Source organism: Pecten maximus, chromosome 4 (genome assembly GCF_902652985.1).
Source record: "Pecten maximus chromosome 4, xPecMax1.1, whole genome shotgun sequence".
Taxonomy (NCBI): domain Eukaryota; kingdom Metazoa; phylum Mollusca; class Bivalvia; order Pectinida; family Pectinidae; genus Pecten; species Pecten maximus.
Genome location: NC_047018.1, coordinates 43,819,636 through 43,840,193, shown reverse-complemented (window position 1 = coordinate 43,840,193; position 20,558 = coordinate 43,819,636). Strand labels below are relative to the sequence as shown.

Genomic DNA, 20,558 nt, shown 5'->3' with positions numbered 1-20,558 from the left:
ACTCCAATAGTGTATCTTCTGATTGACGGAACTTTTCTGGGATTTTCCTAACATCAATCATATCGTGAAAATGACGGATTCCTCGGGTAATAATAAATGTATATTTTGTAAGATAGCAAGAGGACAGGACAAAGCAACCGATATTTTATACGAGGTACGTACAAGAACTGTCCATGTTTTCACATGACAACTTAGATTACCAACTTCCAACTGACACTTTCTGGTAAATGCATGATGCTAACGTAACTGTAAACATTAGCTACTACCGTCTACTGATCATGAGTACGAGCACTGTCACTAAATTATATCTGGTAGGCCTCTGGGTAGGCTAATTGATTCTCCGATTTCAAATTGGATTTTATCTATTTTATTTTTCTATCATCTATTGATCATTATATACAAGTGTTCGCGGCTTTAGCTAGAATCTAGTACATTTTGTGTTTACAACATGGACTGGTATGCAGTGTCATTGAATTATCGATGCCATGTAGGCCTATGTACAAAGCGTAAAGTCCAGGGTACATGTACCCCTCCCTGCGGGATGCACAACGAAACTAACAATGCCTACCCTACACACTCCCTCTCTGATCCTGATCCATTAAGTGCCATCTTGTCGTTACTAATCCGTACTCACACAGGGATTTGGTACAATTTACCACCCATGCTCCAATTATACACGTGACAGAATAGGGAAAAACAAGTCCATGCCGAGTGCCCCGACTGGAATCGAACCCGGGTCTCTGGCATGATGATCCCCGGATCTAACCCATGAGCCAAAGAAGCATGCTCCGTCAGCTGAGTGATAGGGACTGTACATTTCATTTCCATATATGAGTCGGAAATTCGTACCAAGTTCCTGTGCTTCCAAGCTATGTCAAAGTACTGAAGGCATTGTAGAACTCAGAGACGTGTACATTTGTATATCACACGTCTCTGTAGAACTTAAACTGTTCACTTACACACTTGATATCAAACTAATATATTAAGATTTGATGAAAGAAATTGTGACAATTGTAAGTCTAATCACAGGCGTCTGCTTCTGGTTAGTATTAACAGAAACAAATAGGCCATACTCATATTATATCAACACGTACGTACTGTAAGGTGTAACACTTGAAGTACTACGATACATCGACTGTTGACTGGACTTTATTGGTCGACAATTATAGTTAATATTGTTTATAGAGTTGTCGACCAATTAAAGACACACAAGGTTTGTGAAATGTAGTTTCTGTTGCAAAATCTGGAGAGAACTTTTAATGAAATCCCATTTCATAACAGATCGTCTGACATGCTTAATTCTAAAATTATAAATATAGGTACATATATGTATGCTACAGTTCAAGTTGAATAAATTCCATATGAATCGATAAGGAAAGGAATGCTAAGTTATATTAATTTCATACAGTACCGTAAGTTATATTAATTTCATACAGTACCGTAAGTTATATTAATTTCATACAGTACCGTAAGTTATATTAATTTCATACAGTACCGTTAGCTATATTAATTTCATACAGTACCGTTAGCTATATTAATTTCGTACAGTACCGTAAGTTATATTAATTTCGTACAGTACCGTAAGTTATATTAATTTCATACAGTACCGTTAGCTATATTAATTTCATACAGTACCGTAAGTTATATTAATTTCATACAGTACCGTAAGTTATATTAATTTCATACAGTACCGTATGTTATATTAATCTCATACATGTACAGTAGTGTAAGTTATTTATGTCTTTAAACATTCGTGAAAATAGCATTTTATCACCTTTTTCTAAGGTGATGTTACAACTCATCTGACGTCACAAAGCTATGTCATCACACAAAACCTACCTGTTCAACCATTCAGCCATATGACCCTAGCTGTTGGTGTCTCCCTGACACCCGTCCTCATGAGACCCTGGCTGTTGGTGTGACCTTGACACCTGACCTCATATGACACTGTCTGTTGCGAGGGCGTTAAACCCCTAAAAAGAGAGAGAAAAATATTCACAGCTTGCAGTTCCTATTATTCTTTCAGTTTTTAATCGACACCAGAACCATGTAAAAAAAACGATAAAACGTCAAAATAATTTGGACCACCAACTCTGTGTGGTGTTAGAACACCATAATTTAGATGCTAATAGCAGAAAAGGGTGACAATAAGAACATAATTAATAGTTAGATTAATTAATGTAAACAATCTTTAAAATCGATGACCTTATTTGGATGGCTGCAGTTTATTTCATACTGAAACAATACTCACATTAAGACAATGTCTTCCATATTCAAATATTTCATTGTTTAGTCCTAATGGTTCAGAAACAGACATTGTTTTATGGTGTAAAGTCGTCACATGTAATGACCAGATCAAATGTTAACCTTGTTTATAAAACAACAAATTTTTCTCCATGGTTACTCCATATTTTACTTCCTGTTTGCGTCCGGTCTGCATGATCACACATCAAACGACACAAGTAATTGGTCTTTATTCGTATGTTTCCAATGATGATAACGGTCCTCGGAAAAAAACCCGTTTATTACCGAGAAGGCAATGCATATATAGAGATATACGGTCCTTCTACTCCAGGAATGTATTGGAAGATGTGCACAAAGTGACATATGTTCATAAGAATCCATGACGGTTCATGGATAGAACCAAATCTGAATTGTGTCCCAAGTCCTGGAGCAACTTCAAGAGTCCCAGCGATGGTGACAGTTCCTTGTCTTGCGACAACATTTGGATCACAGGTTTTCCGGTCATAATTTATATTCCTGTCGATTGTCTCATTTACTACCTGTGTGTATCAGTTACAAAGAATAGGAAAATGCACTGTGAACATTGTGGTTTGGAATACTGTTGGGATATTCTTGATCAATAATTAGTAATTGATAAAATTGAAATGCATTATTCAAACACGCATGCACGCTTGTTATCTGTTCAGCGTAGCGTGAAGGGATGTTTAGGGAATATCATTTTGGGAGACGATGGCAAGGTATATTTGCAGCAGATATTCCTATGACAGAGAATTAAATATTCCTTTTGAAAGACATGTTTGCCTTGATAAAAATTAAAAATTAAAACAAAAACAAAAAAACGTGAGACGTAAAGATAAATATGCAAAACGAAGATAGGACTTATATTACGTGTACGTATCGATTCATACATCACATGCACGTGTTACATATACGGACAGGTAGGTTAGGAATTAGTACCAAATCGATCCATGTTGGTTTCTTGCATGTAAAACCCAAATCTTTTCCTGTTTCAAAACAATATAATTTTTAAAAAAAATAAATACACACACACACACACACACACACACACATAGCTGATCAATCTGTACTTGTAGTACACCGTGATTGACAACCATACTTTACATATACGTGCATTCTTTGGCTTGAGATACAGTACAACAAATAATAAAATTCACTTTATTGTATGCATCAAAGCTATCATCTATCCGGGATTCTAAAATTGATTTCCTATAGAGTTCAGGCAATCTGATTAAAATCATATCTTGATCTGCGATCCCGTTCCGTAATCTGCACTCCGCTCCGTAGCGGAGCTAAGTTTCCGGAACGGGAGCGCAGATCAAGATATGATGTTAATCAGATTGGATTTCCTGTAAACAATAATAAAATTAGGGAAGTTAGAAAAAATAACATCCCGGCATTTCAATTGCGACAAACTACCTTTCTTTGGTATAATATATGGTGGCATGGATCTGCCATCACATAGCGAGATAATTTTGTCAACATAGCGAGATAAATATACCATATAGCGAGATAATAAAACGACATAGCGAGATAAAACAACCGAGATAAAATATACCATATAGCGAGATAATAAAACGACATAGCGAGATAAAACAACCGACATAGCGAGATAATTTAATGCGTTTACGAAGTCGCTATCTCGACATCTCGCCGCATTAGACGCTACTACTGACATGTATTTTTTCTTGTCAACGTCACGTGACCCCCATTCGGAAGTTCAGCGCGCCAGTGCAAACGATGCTTGGACAGGGAAGCTGAACGGCCCAATACCTACAACAAACAGGTAACCTAAGCATGTTAGAACTTCCGAATGGGGGGTCACGTGACGTTGACAAGAAAAAAATTCCATGTCAGTAGTAGCGTCTAATGCGGCGAGATGTCGAGATAGCGACTTCGTAAACGCATTAAATTATCTCGCTATGTCGGTTGTTTTATCTCGCTATGTCGGTTGTTTTATCTCGCTATATGGTATATTTATCTCGCTATGTTGACAAAATTATCTCGCTATGTGATGGCAGATCCATGCCACCATAATAATACAAACTTGAGGAGAAGAAAACCCTGGCTCCCACTTGACTCGTCTATCACGCTTCACATGCAGAACGATGAAGCAGACATTTTGTATACACGCATAATCATTCCTGATGTCTTCAAAGTCCCCAAACCGGAGGACATCGAGAAACCATAGAAACCAGACATAATTCAAAACCCGTCCAAACCACAGGGGCTTGGCATATATATGTATTATAGTGTCAATATGTATATGGACCATCATTTGAAAAATCGTGCCAAGCCCCTGTGGTCCAAACCTAGTCGCCTCCTTCAATATGGAGTCACAGGCACCTGATACGTTCCTATGACGAGTGCCAAGCCCCTGTGTATGGAGTGGGATGTATGTGTATCGTATGGAGGCCAAGTTAGCAATGAAAATATGTAAATTTTATATGATTATAAACGGCGGCTTCTTTACAGAATGAAGAGCTTGTAATATTCAAAGACATCAAACCCGCCACCCGCCATCATTACCTCGTGGTCCCCAAACATCATATAAAGAACCCCAAGAGCCTGGACAACAGTCATCTGTCGCTAGGTATGGAAAACAGAAACAAATTTCATTTTAAATCTACCACTATAGCATTTTATATGTATATTAATACCTAGCCCGAAATTTCTCTGGCCCTGACACCATGTACATTTTTTGTATGTGTCCCTACACGAGTCATGGTCTCAGTGCCAGAGAAAACGCGGGCTAATTTATACCACAATATTTACATTTGGTGTGGCAATGCCCTTATATATTACTAGTAAATCCCTACCAAAAGCAGCTTCATCTATGAGAGTATAACTGAAGTTGCCCTGTAAACAAAGATGGCCGCCATACATTGTAAAGTCACATTGACATGAGATTTTAATATTAATATTTTAGATTCATTAATAGAACGTAAATATAAGCGATAAACTGCCTAGATGCGGCAAACCTACTGGTATAACTGCCACATGTGTCACAGACAAACAATCAAAAAAAAGGGCCATTATTCATTTTTATGTCGAAAAACCTATTGGCATATTATATTTCTTGAAGATAGCAGCTATTCTCATTAATTGGTTTTAATTTATTTATTTAACGGGTTTTACATCCGTCTTTCATCTGACAAGTCAATGTTCACTGTTTATTACATAATCAACAACAAGGATGTTATTGTTTATCCGCTGTTAATCTAGTCCCGTAAAACGTATTAAATATATAGGCCAGCATGAACTGTAACAAATTATCAGGCCCCTGTGGTCCCTATTGTATTATTCTATTCGTCCGACAGGTCTTCAGGTTTCCCATTTTAATTGTAATGAAATATGGAAAGGCCTAAATCAAAATTCAATTTTGGCTATTCATAACAACGGCCTGGCAACTGAAATGGAAATTTACGGTATAAGGGAGATAACTCTGTGTAACGGGAAACGACGTCGACCCGCTCTTTGATCAGATTTGATTATTTTCAGTGGACAGACTAGTAGAGGTGGGAAGAGACTTCCTCAAACAGCAAAGTGCGGATGTTGATGAAGCAAGGTATAGTTCTATTATTCTTAAATGTATAGTTTGATAGATTTTCCTGATAAATTTTAGAAGTTAAGTTTAGTTACAGAATACCACTCCCATATAGGTTTAATCAGGTACTTTTGACATTTTTTTTTTCGAAATTGAAACTATAATTATTATGGCATTATTTTGAAGATTATGTGTTAAATATTAGTTTAATTATATCTTTTCCAAAAATTAAAACATCAATTATTAAAGCAACAGTTTTCAAAATATTTAATCTATTCTTGTATTTGAGTAAGACACTTCTGGTAAGTATATGCAATGGGGCATTTTTCTTATATTTTTTCCAGTAGAATTTACTTAACTGTCTGCAACACTAGTAGAACTATTCAAAGACTCGGAGAGCCTTTCTTGAAACCGTTTCTCTCTCTTGGTCAGAAAATTTGTCAACTTTATATCTTTGTTACTATTTACAGATTTGGTTTCCACTGGCCACCATTTACAAGTGTCAGCCACCTCCATTTACACGTGTTAAGTCCCACATCAGATATGGGATTTATAGCTCGATGTATATTTAGACCAAATTCTTTCTGGTTTGTCACAGTAAGTATGTTATACAAATACTCCCTTCTCATTTCATAGTTAAAATGTTCTTTCGAATTGGTTCAATCTAATTAAAATCAGATGTACCATTGCACTATGCTACTCTCTGTATGAACAGAGAGTAGCATACCGTAGTGCAAATGTACATCTGATTTTAATTAAATTGGGTTTGGTTGATGATGTAATTTTGTTACTTTGGCCTAGTACAGTATTATCCGCGGTCAACCCTACGGTCAACCCCAGCCCTAGTACAGTATGATCCACGGTCAACCACAGCCCTAGTACTGTATGACCACGGTCAACCCTACGGTCAACCCCAGCCCTAGTACTGTATGATCCGCGGTCAACCCTACGGTCAACCCCAGCCCTTGTACTGTATGATCCACGGTCAACCCTACGGTCAACACCAGCCCTAGTACTGTATGATCCACGCTCAACCACAGCCCTAGTACAGTACGATCCACGGTCAACCCCACGGTCAACCCCAGCCCTAGTACTGTATGATCCGCGGTCAACCCCACGGTCACCCCCACGGTCAACCCCAGCCCTAGTACAGTATGATCCACGGTCAACCCCAGCCCTAGTACAGTGTGATCCGCGGTCAACCCCACGGTCAACCCCACGGTCACCCCCACGGTCAACCCCAGCCCTAGTACTGTATGATCCGCGGTCAACCCCACGGTCACCCCCACGGTCAACCCCAGCCCTAGTACAGTATGATCCACGGTCAACCCCAGCCCTAGTACAGTATGATCCGCGGTCAACCCCACGGTCAACCCCAGCCCTAGTACAGTATGATCCGCGGTCAACCCCACGGTCAACCACAGCCCTAGTACAGTATGACCACGATCAACCCCAGCCCTAGTACAGTATGATCCGCGGTCAACCCCACAGTCAACCCCAGCCCTAGTACAGTATGATCCGCGGTCAACCCCACGGTCAACCCAAACCCTAGTACAGTATGATCCACGGTCAACCCCAGCCCTAGTACAGTATGATCCGCGGTCAACCCCAGCCCTAGTACTGTATGATCCGCGGTCAACCCCACGGTCAACCCCAGCCCTTGTACAGTATGACCACGATCAACCCCAGCTCTAGTACTGTATGACCACGGTCAACCCCACGGTCAACCCCAGCCCTAGTACAGTATGATCCACGGTCAACCCTACGGTCAACCCCAGCCCTAGTACAGTATGATCCACGGTCAACCCTACGGTCAACCCCAGCCCTAGTACAGTATGATCCACGGTCAACCATACGGTCAACCCCAGCCCTAGTACAGTATGATCCACGGTCAACCCCACGGTCAACCCCAGCCCTAGTACAGTATGATCCACGGTCAACCAAACGGTCAACCCCAGCCCTAGTACAGTATGATCCACGGTCAACCCCACGGTCAACCCCAGCCCTAGTACAGTATGATCCACGGTCAACCCCACGGTCAACCCCAGCCCTAGTACAGTATGATCCACGGTCAACCCCACGGTCAACCCCAGCCCTAGTACAGTATGATCCACGGTCAACCAAACGGTCAATCCAGCCCTAGTACAGTATGATCCACGGTCAACCAAACGGTCAACCCCAGCCCTAGTACTGTATGATCCACGGTCAACCCCAGCCCTAGTACTGTATGATCCGCGGTCAACCCTAGCCCTAGTACAGTATGATCCGCGGTCAACCCCACGGTCAACCCCAGCCCTAGTACAGTATGATCCGCGGTCAACCCCACGGTCAACCACAGCCCTAGTACAGTATGACCACGATCAACCCCAGCCCTAGTACAGTATGATCCGCGGTCAACCCCACAGTCAACCCCAGCCCTAGTACAGTATGATCCGCGGTCAACCCCACGGTCAACCCAAACCCTAGTACAGTATGATCCACGGTCAACCCCAGCCCTAGTACAGTATGATCCGCGGTCAACCCCAGCCCTAGTACTGTATGATCCGCGGTCAACCCCACGGTCAACCCCAGCCCTTGTACAGTATGACCACGATCAACCCCAGCTCTAGTACTGTATGACCACGGTCAACCCCACGGTCAACCCCAGCCCTAGTACAGTATGATCCACGGTCAACCCCACGGTCAACCCCAGCCCTAGTACAGTATGATCCACGGTCAACCCCACGGTCAACCCCAGCCCTAGTACAGTATGATCCACGGTCAACCATACGGTCAACCCCAGCCCTAGTACAGTATGATCCACGGTCAACCCTACGGTCAACCCCAGCCCTAGTACAGTATGATCCACGGTCAACCATACGGTCAACCCCAGCCCTAGTACAGTATGATCCACGGTCAACCCCACGGTCAACCCAAGCCCTAGTACAGTATGATCCACGGTCAACCCCACGGTCAACCCCAGCCCTAGTACAGTATGATCCACGGTCAACCCCACGGTCAACCCCAGCCCTAGTACAGTATGATCCACGGTCAACCAAACGGTCAATCCAGCCCTAGTACAGTATGATCCACGGTCAACCAAACGGTCAACCCCAGCCCTAGTACTGTATGATCCACGGTCAACCCCAGCCCTAGTACTGTATGATCCGCGGTCAACCCTACGGTCAACCCCAGCCCTAGTACTGTATGATCCACGGTCAACCACAGCCCTTGTACAGTATGATCCACGCTCAACCACAGCCCTAGTACAGTATGATCCACGGTCAACCCCACGGTCAACCCAAACCCTAGTACAGTATGATCCACGGTCAACCCCAGCCCTAGTACAGTATGATCCACGGTCAACCCCACGGTCAACCCCAGCCCTAGTACTGTATGATCCGCGGTCAACACCACGGTCAACCCCAGCCCTAGTACTGTATGATCCACGGTCAACCCCACGGTCAACCCCAGCCCTAGTACTGTATGAACCGCGGTCAACCCCAGCCCTAGTACAGTATGATCCACGGTCAACCCAAGCATAAGGGCCAACTTGGCTTTCGTAGGGCGAAAAACCGAAAAGGGGCCTACCTTGGTTATTAATTAGCGAGTTGCTTATTTTGCTTTTTCCGTGGGACGTCGTTTTTTAGTTTTTTTAACCGGATAAGCATAAAAAAATAGATAAAATTAAACTGTCCCTTTTTCAGAGCGAAATAGTGGCAAAGTACGGTTTGATTTTTTGAAATGGCACTTTTTCGCCTCCGAAAATCAAGCACCATTTGTACCACGAAAGAGCAAAATGAGCAACTCCTAATTACCGACTGAATTTTTCTCCTTTCGGACCGAAAAAGCGCCGTTTTTTGCGGCTTTTCTCGGTTCGATAAAGCGAAAAAGCTAATGGTTCTCATCAGCCGCGATAGAAATGTACACCATTATCTACTAGGCCTACAAGACCGTTTAATATAAATTTCACGACTGTTTTCAGCTAAATAAGATTATATATTGTTGTGATTACTGCAGGGGAAAGTATGATTAATACTTTCATCTGAACATAGTTAGTCTGTCTGTTCATCGTGTTGAAATAAAACGCATATCTGTTAAATGTTAGAGGATTAGTCGGCGAGAAACTGACCTAAGAGTCTGTACAATTATGTGATTGTCGGATCTTATGTTAAAGGAGTAACCGATTTAGCTCCTAAACGAACATCAAATATAAAATATTTCAAGAATCTTTTCCCTCAATTTTAACAAAGGACTATCCATAAAGCTTTTATAACTAACATAAATATAAGACTGCTGCGTATTTTATGCAGTGGATATTTCGTATCAATTAAAAATAGAATTATCTCCCTTTAGCCGTATCCGTTGGCCGATAGGCAGCAGAGGCCTTTCCAATTCTGTTTCATCTATGGGTATATAGACGACTTGCTATCTTGAAATAACAAAAACTTCATTGACCTTGTCGACCGAATATACCCTGTAGAATTTGAAATCAAGGATTACACACTCTTCAACATCAGACACTTACCGTGATCTTTACTTACAATTACAACTAACTAGTATGAACGGTCTGACGATTTCAATTTTCGATTTCTAATTTTCCATTTCTAGATAGTAGCATCATTGCTTCCCTACCTTCGGTGTTTACATGGCCCAGTTAATTTTTATGAGTTCCGTATCTATATTGATACAAATGAGATAATTAATTCACAATACTGACGTCCATCCTGTTTTACCATGTATCATTGTTATCCATTTGTTAATGTTCATATTCTCGGCACTGTACTGTTTACAAGAATAAACAATTGTCATTGTCATTGAGACAGGTGTCGATTACTGACTGAGAAATTAGCAAAACAAGGATTCTCGAGATACAGGTTGATGAAGACAATGGGAAAATTCTATGGTCGATGGCATGCTCTCATTTGGAAATAGTCCATTTCTTTATGCGATATGTAGTCTGATGTATTCGATGATTGTTGATATGCGGACTGGTTATGTTACCACTACCCTAGTTCTCCTTTTGAGAACGTTACTTAACCCTGACTTGACCTAGGCGGGTGTCGTCCATAATACAGAAGACGCTTACTCTTCCGGAGAACATGGTCTTATTATAACTATAAACATATATACAGTCCATGGGTTGGTTGGGAATTCGTGCCAAGTTCCTATATTATACACGTGTCATATTTTGTACCGTAAAATACACCACGATATGACAGGATTAGATTTACGTCCCTAATACATTGGCTTATGTCAAACTCTGCCTTGAATGTGTAAGTCTTGAGGCTGATATGCTGTCGTGGTTTTGTCTTAGGGCTAGAAATGTTTCCCTTATTGCTCTAGGTGGCATGTGAATGGCCTCCCGTTTGTTGTTCAGGAAGGTAGTCACCGACTACTACATGGAGACCCTGCCTAAAATGACCCTAGCTGTTCCCGGGGGATAAACCCAGCAAGCAAACAAACATATAAGACGTTCACTAACTTTTTATTGGTATGTCTTCTTCCGGCTATGGTGTAGATATTTCCATGTTTGATCCTTCTAAAGAACAAAAAATAAAGCTTAGCGAGCTTAAGAATACATGCACTTCGTGTAGCCATTATCGTTTTCTTTTGTGTCATGCAGCTGTGATTTCACTCTCGAAGACAAGGGAGATATTGTTTACATTTTCAACAATGCGTCAACAAAACGCTTTGACTTCAACAAGAAAACCATTTCAGCAAAAACTCTGTCATCTAATTCAACCGATTATTTTTTTTGTATATATATATGTTTTTTTTTTTTTTTTTTTTCATAATTTCAATGATGTAATGTAATATGAAAATAAACAATTAAAATGGACCCGAATTAAATTGAAATATGCATGACTATGTTCCCGAAGAGTAAACCATTTCCTGAGCCTGAAGGTAGAGTGAAACAGTTTATCACGAAGTGATATCTAAATGACTTGATTTAACGAGTACCAAGTTAGCTGTTTTATGATACGGTACCAAATCGTTACGATAAAGTGATGATAGGTCCGTCTCCATGGCTTTAAACACGTAACGCCTGTCGCGGGCGAGAGTTGGAAATGGACATAGCCAAATGGATGTACAACTTGCCTGAATCAACATTGTGCCTTTTTGCGCGAATATCTCTGAAATACACATACAATCAGATCCCAGGGCAAGTATATGTGGTATGTTAGAAAGGGAATATCGGTGACTAATTGGCCGTTAGGCAAGTGCAAAATTTCGCAATTTTCACCTATTCCTATGGGAAATTTATGGTGTTTCCAATTCAGTTTAATTGTGCCACTATTGTACCTTATTTTGGCAAGTGCATCATTGTACTTTTGACTCGACCTTGTCCGAAAGACCAGTGATGCAGAGTTTTTTCCTGTCCTGAAATACTCGCTGTTTTGCTTGAAGGAAACAAACAAAAAGTTCTGAAAATCAATGAAATGTCATAACTACATTATTTACATGGCGTCAGTGATACCTGATCTACTGATAACGAAGAACCCGACCAATGTCTATCGCCACCCACATCACACCTGTTTGCGTAATTGCATGATACGGGAATGACAACTAGCTTTTTACGTCACCATGTAATGAAATAAATGACAGAGAAAACTTCCCAAGTTGAAACTAGTTGCATAAACAGGTTATGTACATATTTTGAGGCAAATACCCCTTCAGAATAACCTTTCTATTCAATCGTTCCCAACCAGACTCTTTTATTTCTGCCTTTTACTTGTTAGCATATGCGTCAAACGCAAATGTGACCCTATGTAAGTTTACTCCTACCCCGTCTAGCGTCGGAATTTATTTATGTATAAAACGACAACAAATAAATCAAAATAAAATAACAACCTCACCAAGTATAGGCAGATTATGTATTTCTGTTTGTGAAGGAATGAAATCTGCATAAAAACATGTACGGATAAGTGTTGTTTGAAGTTTCATTCTTCGAGGCGGTCAAAATGGCGAATGTGTGAAAAGTATAGGTAACTATTATATTTCAGAGAGGAATTATTCGAAAACTGCCGTATTTCATCTTGCATCATCCCTGTACATGCTGGTTTTATCGCTCAGTGCCTAGGCAGGTTCATTTTGAGGCGGATACTCCTTGTAGTAGTTGGTGGCTACTCCCGCTGAACAATATACGAGAGGCCCGTCGTATGACAGACAGATCACTTCAGATAAAATGTTTTCTTGTCTAATTAAAAAAAAAAGTCTTGTCAAAGGACACAACCACAAGACAGTCCCCAGAATCAGCTTTAATGTGAAATACAAAACGTTGTAAGCGTGCCATGTCAGTGTCAGCACGTGTGAAACAAACTCGCCCGACTGCGCAAATGGCCGTAAAAATATGCTGACATTGCGGGAATAACAAATATTGATAAACGTATGTGTTTGCTCCCTATAAGCAATTTGCTGTTTTGGCAGTTTTTTAACATTGGTAAACAAAATTGATATTGTTATTCATTAAGTAGTAGTTTTCATCATAGGGTTTGTTTGATACACAGCTCGGCACTGTTGATTAAAATCAGACTACAAAAACACAGGGTTATTTTTTTCTTTATGATATCGCTCTCATCGTTATATCGCAGATTGCTGTATGATAAAATTATCCATTACGCGTGTAAAACTGCCCATTATACACCGCTAATCGATTTGGGCGAAAACAAGACGTATAATGACTGACCCAAACTAGGCTCTGTCTGAGTAAATGTGTCTTAGGTGTGAAATAAAGAAGCAATCAATATTATTTTCTATATTTGACGAATATTTTTTGTAGAACTAATTACAATTATACCAGTAAAACTTAGTATGGTAGCTTTAAAACGCGAGTCGGATTAGTCTGTGCGATGTCGAGCGAGATTAGGTGACGCTCGTGATCGTCGCCGCTTTTCTGCTGAGGATATCGCGGTATGGGTGTAAAAACTGGACATAAACGAGGCCCACGCAATGACCATTTCACAACATACGTAATTATACTGTACGTCTATAATAGGCCCCCCGATGCGTATCGTCCGAGGGTGTGACGATTTGCCTTCATTCCAATCGGTGATTTTATCATTTTACTCTCCAAAACACATTATCGTTATGACAGCTGTTCGTAATTATGGCCAGTTGTATCGACATTCGACATTTAGAATCATAGACAGGATTAATTTTGTTTTCTGGTTTTTCTTTCAGAATCAGAGAGATGATAGATAGAGTAATTAAATTTAAATGATATAAGTGTGTTTTCACTCCAAAATGTCTGAAATACTTACACACACACACACCCACACACACGCTCACACACATATATAATATCGGTCGTTGTTGGGCTGGCGTTCTGATATGTACATGTACTTTGGGCTGGCGTTCTGATATGTACATGTACTTTTCAGTCTAGATTTCTAGCGAAATTGAGCGTGTCAATAGAAAGTGCACGAAAATGTAAATGGAAGTTAATTGCAGTTAGTTTGTGTGCGAAATTTAACCTGATTGATTTTCTACAAATCAGCTGTGAAAATATTCCATTTTATAAAACAGATACCTGAAATTAAGATTGATTTTTGATGTACGATCGTGTATCGATAACTTTTAAACCTGTTTCACTATTTCTATGTAGAAATCAGCAGTCGCTTTAAACATTAAATTTTAATCTTCTTACCATAATCGAATTCCAAAAAAAAATCGTGTTTAACCCCTGTACAGCTAACACTTTCGGATCATACTGGTTGAACATGACGTCACAGCAATGAAAGCTCTTTTAAGCAGTAGATCGAAAGTCGCAAATCACGCACTTCGACGACCTTGGGCGAGATATTTTTGACACGGGGAAATTGTTCTTGTGGTGAAATTATGTCCAAATTTTGGTTTATTTTGTTTAACGTCCTATTAACAGCCACGGTCATTTAAGGATGTGCCATGGTTTTGGAGGAGACCTTTACCACTCGACATCCGCGGCCCCAATTGTCCAAACACAAAGAACACCGACCTGGAACACTGTTCCCGGAACAAGTGATCCTGACCATGGCCGTTAATACATCTTTTGTACGTTTGACCAGTAGGACCAGAGTTGTTGGTTAATGAAATATTTTAATGATTTTATGTTGCTTTCAAACGAGCCTTGACAAAGACTTCAAAGACCTGTATTTACATCTACAGGTCCGTCAATGCTGGTGGTTATAGTGTAAATCTGCTGGTGAAATAAATTAACGAACGCGTTTCAGCACTGATAACAAAATTAGATGAATATAATTTTATTACTGTGTCGTTTGGATAGATACATTCTCTTATTCAGATTGCATTCAATCTTAACTTTGTTTCGTTTTTAACTGCATATCTGCATTTTGCATTTATCACTTCATTGACCAATCACATACTTCATCTTGACCAGTAACGCCACCTGTCGCGTCATATCCGGGGCCAAAAGAATATTATACGGCTATGCCGAAAAACCGACGAACCAGTACTAGTTTGTCTCTATAAACTAACTCCCCGCATGGTGACCTCCATCTTGTTCTCGGTCGTGTTCTCGTCGTTTGGGCGAGATTTAACGAGAACGTGTTCTTGCAATACTATAGGGTTAACTTCACAATCGCGCCCAAGGACACCCCCGGGATCGAATTCTTATTGTATAACCATTTTTGTCCAGTGCACACCTTAAACACTATATTAAATGTTTATTGGGTAGAGTTATTTGAGAATTTCGAGATTGACAAGGAATTAAAGCAATAAATATACTAGATTTAGGCAAAATAAGTGATCAGTTTTTGTTTATATATTTCTGTAACAAGAAACTTGAAAACAATATTGGTAATAATATACGATGTGGTGTGTATGAGGGAGATTATGAGGTTAATATCTGGTGTGGAGGATTGGGATGTAAAGGAGGGAGACTGGTGTGGAGGATTGTGGTGTATATGAGGGAGACTGGTGTGTAGTTCTGGTGTGGAGGATTGGGGTGTATATGAGGGAGACTGGTGTGTAGTTCTGGTGTGGAGGATTGGGGTGTATATGAGGGAGACTCTGGTGTGGAGGATTGGGATGTATATGAGGGAGACTCTGGTGTGTATTTCTGGTGTGGAGGATTAGGGTGTATAGGAGGGAGAATCTGGTGTGTATTTCTAGTGTGGAGGGTTGGGGTGTATATGAGGGAGACTCTGGTGTGGAGGGTTGGGGTGTATATGAGGGAGAATCTGGTGTGTATTTCTGGTGTGGAGGATTGGGGTGTATAGGAGGGAGAATCTGGTGTGTATTTCTGGTGTGGAGGATTGGGGTGTATATGAGGGAGACTCTGCTGTGGAGGATTGGGGTGTATATGAGGGAGACTCTGCTGTGGAGGATTGGGGTGTATATGAGGGAGACTCTGGTGTGGAGGATTGGGGTGTATATGAGGGAGACTGGTGTGTATTTCTGGTGTGGAGGATTGGGGTGTATATGAGGGAGACTGGTGTGGAGGATTGGGGTGTATATGAGGGAGACTGGTGTGTAGTTCTGGTGTGGAGGATTGGGGTGTATATGGGGGGAACTCTGGTGTGGAGGATTGGGGTGTATATAAGGGAGAATCTGGTGTGTATTTCTGGTGTGGAGGATTGGGGTGTATATGAGGGAGACTCTGGTGTGTATTTCTGGTGTGGAGGATTGGGGTGTATATGAGGGAGACTGGTGTGGAGGATTGGGATGTATAGGAGGGAGACTGGTGTGGAGGATTGGGGTGTATATGAGGGAGACTCTGGTGTGTATTTCTGGTGTGGAGGATTGGGATGTATAGGAGGGAGACTGGTGTGGAGGATTGGGATGTATAGGAGGGAGACTGGTGTGGAGGATTGGGGTGTATATGAGGGAGACTCTGGTGTGTATTTCTGGTGTGGAGGATTGGGGTGTATATGAGGGAGACTCTGGTGTGGAGGATTGGGATGTATAGGAGGGAGACTGGTGTGGAGGATTGGGGTGTATATGAGGGAGACTGGTGTGGAGGATTGGGGTGTATATGAGGGAGACTGGTGTGGAGGATTGGGGTGTATATGAGGGAGACTCTGGTGTGTATTTCTGGTGTGGAGGGTTGGGGTGTATATGAGGGAGACTCTGGTGTGTATTTCTGGTGTGGAGGATTGGGGTGTATATGAGGGAAAATCTGGTGTGTATTTCTGGTGTGGAGGGTTGGGGTGTATATGAGGGAGACTCTGGTGTGTATTTCTGGTGTGGAGGATTGGGGTGTATAAGAGGGAGACTCTGGTGTGGAGGATTGGGGTGTATATGAGGGAGACTCTGGTGTGGAGGATTGGGGTGTATAAGAGGGAGACTCTGGTGTGGATGTTTGGGGTGTATATGAGGGAGACTCTAGTGTGTATTTCTGGTGTGGAGGATTGGGGTGTATATGAGGGAGACTCTGGTGTGGAGGATTGGGGTGTATAAGAGGGAGACTCTGGTGTGGATGTTTGGGGTGTATATGAGGGAGACTCTGGTGTGTATTTCTGGTGTGGAGGATTGGGGTGTATATGAGGGAGACTCTGGTGTGGAGGATTGGGGTGTATATGAGGGAGACTGGTGTGTAGTTCTGGTGTGGAGGATTGGGATGTATATGAGGGAGACTCTGGTGTGTATTTCTGGTGTGGATGTTTGGGGTGTATATGAGGGAGACTCTGGTGTGTATTTCTGGTGTGGAGGATTGGGATGTATATGAGGGAGAATCTGGTGTGAAGGATTGGGGTGTATATGAGATAGATTCTGCTATGGACTTAACCGCTTTGCCTTAAACCCGTTGACTTAAATTAAAATTGAATATAAGAATTTTGATCGGCAATGCCTGCCATCCTTTTAGTGTTTCAAAATCACCAATATTCCCTGCAATGCCGCTGTACTTACGTCTCATTTATCGATTGTCTTTGGTCTTCATATAACATTGGTTTTATATCTATTGCAGGCAGAGTGGCTCATAAGCAGATTGAAAGGAATGGATACCAAGTCTTAGGAGCGATCATATATGCAGATGAAAGGCCATTTGGACGAACTGTGATACCATTTGCGGGGGTGCTGTCGAAATATCCATAAAACACATTGTCATTAAACGGACTAAATTGCTCATTTTAACATCAGCGCCTGCAATCATTTTAGTGACTGTGAATAAAGACAGAATCAACGGTGCGTTTTACACTGACGGGTGAATTGACGAAATGGTCTTCTTCATTGACGTTGGGTGTGTATAAGGAGCTTGGAAATATGGGGAAGTATCTCATCAACGCCCCCTAGTGTTCGGATTTGATGCCAATGTATATAAGCGTCCGACACACTTTGGAAGTTATCGACGGCATGAATCAAGTCTTTCACGATACTTGGCCAGGAAAGAATGGCTGCTTGGGAGATTTCTTTTTAGAAAGCTTTTAATTAACTACTTTTGATAATGTTTTCATGTAATTCATTATTATCGATTATTGTTTGATTTGATCTATAAGTACGTAATGTACGTATGCTATGGTGTGTGTGGCCGACCTCTCTGGGAGGTAGAGGTTAGTGTGGGTGGAATTTGACAGCTAGTAAACATAAATGAACTGGTTTTAAGCGTCTGTATAACATGGACACATTATTTGAATGATGAATTTAAAACAAACATTGTGACATTGTGATGATATGCAATTTCATCATTGTATTGGCACCATGCATTTCTGCTGATTCATACCGTGATTTGTTTGGAACATTTTTAACTGTATTCTTTTGAATCATTCTGTGTTAATATGGCCGTTTCATGTGTCGTTTAATCTGTATATGAATGCATTGACGAAATAGGAATCATAAAGCTGGCATTTATCGCGTTATTTTATGGATGTTTTATTCATTCGTTTTTGAAAATAGAAATTTTTGGTTGGGTTAACATAAGTTGCTATATTTGCTGATTAACGGCGAAAGGGCGTTGGTTACTTTAAGCAACAACATATATGATCTAGATTTTTTCGGCATAGCCGTATAATATTCTTTAATTCGGCCCCGGATATGACGCGACAGGTGGCGTAACTGTTCAAGATGAAGTATGTGATGGTCAATGTAGCGGTAAATGCAAAATACAGATATGCAGTTAAAAACGAAACAAAGTTAAGATTGAATGCACGCTGAATAAGTAGATGTATCTTTTCAAATGACACATGAATAAAATAATATTCCTGATTCTAATGCAGTCTTATTATCACCAAAAATGATTCAAACTGATATAGTTTTGTTATCCGTGCTGAAACGCATTAGTTCGTTAATTTTGTTCACCAGCAGTTTTACATTATAACCACCAGCATTAAAACTATGCCGTTTATCTTAAATATATTTCTTGTTATATTTCAATTAAAATTGCTGTTAACACCTATTACATGAGTGTGTCTTCTATATGAAACATTATTCCGGAACTTGTGCAAGGCTATGATGCAATATTTAATCCGTCAAAGAATGCTCGATGCGAAAGACACAATTAAACAGAATGAAAACGAGAATATGCTCTTTTTAAATTTGTTATTTTTTGCATATTTCAATATACATGTAAAAGAGTCAAAAGTTTTCTGCAATCACGGCGGATTGATACTTGATAAATGGTGTGAAATCAGGTACATATTCATACGCACTGAGCATGCTGACGTTGTAAATGTCCCATTTGAGAAAAGGAATATTTGAATACAGTATGGACTGTGCGTTCGTGACTTGTAGTCTGGCTATTTTAGGTCACAGACAACACGTTGTCGTGGCACAGGGACATGATTTCTGATGCAATATCGTGATGTAGTAGGTGGAATTCATGCGTCAAAATCTAAGTCATCGAAACAGTGTTTGAAATATAAAGCTTCAACAAAGCAATTTTTGTCACGAATATTTATGTCTTTTTAATTGTAATTAGCTGACAACATATTATTTCTATTTACAATAATTCATGTTGTATAATTATTCAGATTCGTTGTTTTTCGGAGAACACAAAAACGGTGATATTGTTAACATTACATTGCATATATTAAAATTTAAACTTTATTAATTTTACAACAATTGCAAAACAAAATATATTATCTCATATTAATCACGCCTGTTGGCCCGGATTGAAGAGCGCGAGGGTATGACTGTTTGAGGAAGCCGGAATACCCGGAGAAAACCCACGTGGTCGGGCCGATGACCCAATACCTTTTCACGTCCGACCGGGAAATCGAACCCCGGTCGCCTAGGTGAAAGGTGTTACCACTGTGCCACCTGACCACATGCATAAATTCGATTTCAACGACATGGAGACGAGTGGGTTTTTTTCCAACATGACTAAGACCCTGTCCGCAAATCCTATTTGAATGAATCAAGAGACAAAATATTGTTCTCCACAAGTAATATCATTTTACATAGACTATTTATTCTAAATGATTAAAGAAATCAATCGAAATAACAACGAAATTTACATGTGAAAAGTAAAACTGTTATAATTTCATGTAAATATTTTCTTTGAATTTTATTTTAGATATTTGCATCCGCACATTTCTAAAACTGTGACGTATGTTTTAAACGGAGGGCTTTCATTCCCAAAAATAACTTGTATTGATAACAACATCTAGATTTAAAGCATCATAGATGTACCATTATACATTTTTTAGACTCTGGGGTAAATATCGGAGACACTTACACATATTTCCTGAAATACAATCAGACCCATGTTTTAGAAAATAATTCAATTTAGATAAATCCCTTTAGTTTGTTCATAGGAAAACATAACTTGATGTAAAAAAAAGAAAGGAGATCGGAAGAATTCCTTTAATTCTGTAAATTCCCATAGAAGAAA

General features: G+C 40.4%; 1 protein-coding gene across 1 annotated transcript; it reads left to right on the top strand.

Moving 5' to 3' along the window:
• The first annotated feature begins 6 nt into the window (after positions 1-6).
• Positions 7-18,980, top strand: LOC117326177 (histidine triad nucleotide-binding protein 3-like). Its single transcript, XM_033882816.1, has 5 exons — positions 7-154; positions 4,738-4,855; positions 5,764-5,830; positions 6,280-6,406; positions 17,697-18,980. The coding sequence occupies exons 1-5, from the start codon at positions 71-73 to the stop codon at positions 17,742-17,744; spliced, it is 444 nt and encodes a 147-aa protein (XP_033738707.1). The 5' UTR covers positions 7-70; the 3' UTR covers positions 17,745-18,980.
• The last annotated feature ends 1,578 nt before the right edge of the window (positions 18,981-20,558 follow it).

What these genes read in the sequence shown, in the direction of transcription:
- LOC117326177 (XM_033882816.1), top strand. Translation starts at nt 71, where the DNA reads ATGACGGATTCCTCGGGTAATAATAAATGTATATTTTGTAAGATAGCA. An exon ending in CAACCGATATTTTATACGAG is followed by an intron (nt 155 to 4,737) that starts GTACGTACAAGA and finishes GCTTCTTTACAG; the next exon opens with AATGAAGAGCTTGTAATATT. An exon ending in ATTCTTTCTGGTTTGTCACA is followed by an intron (nt 6,407 to 17,696) that starts GTAAGTATGTTA and finishes TATCTATTGCAG; the next exon opens with GCAGAGTGGCTCATAAGCAG.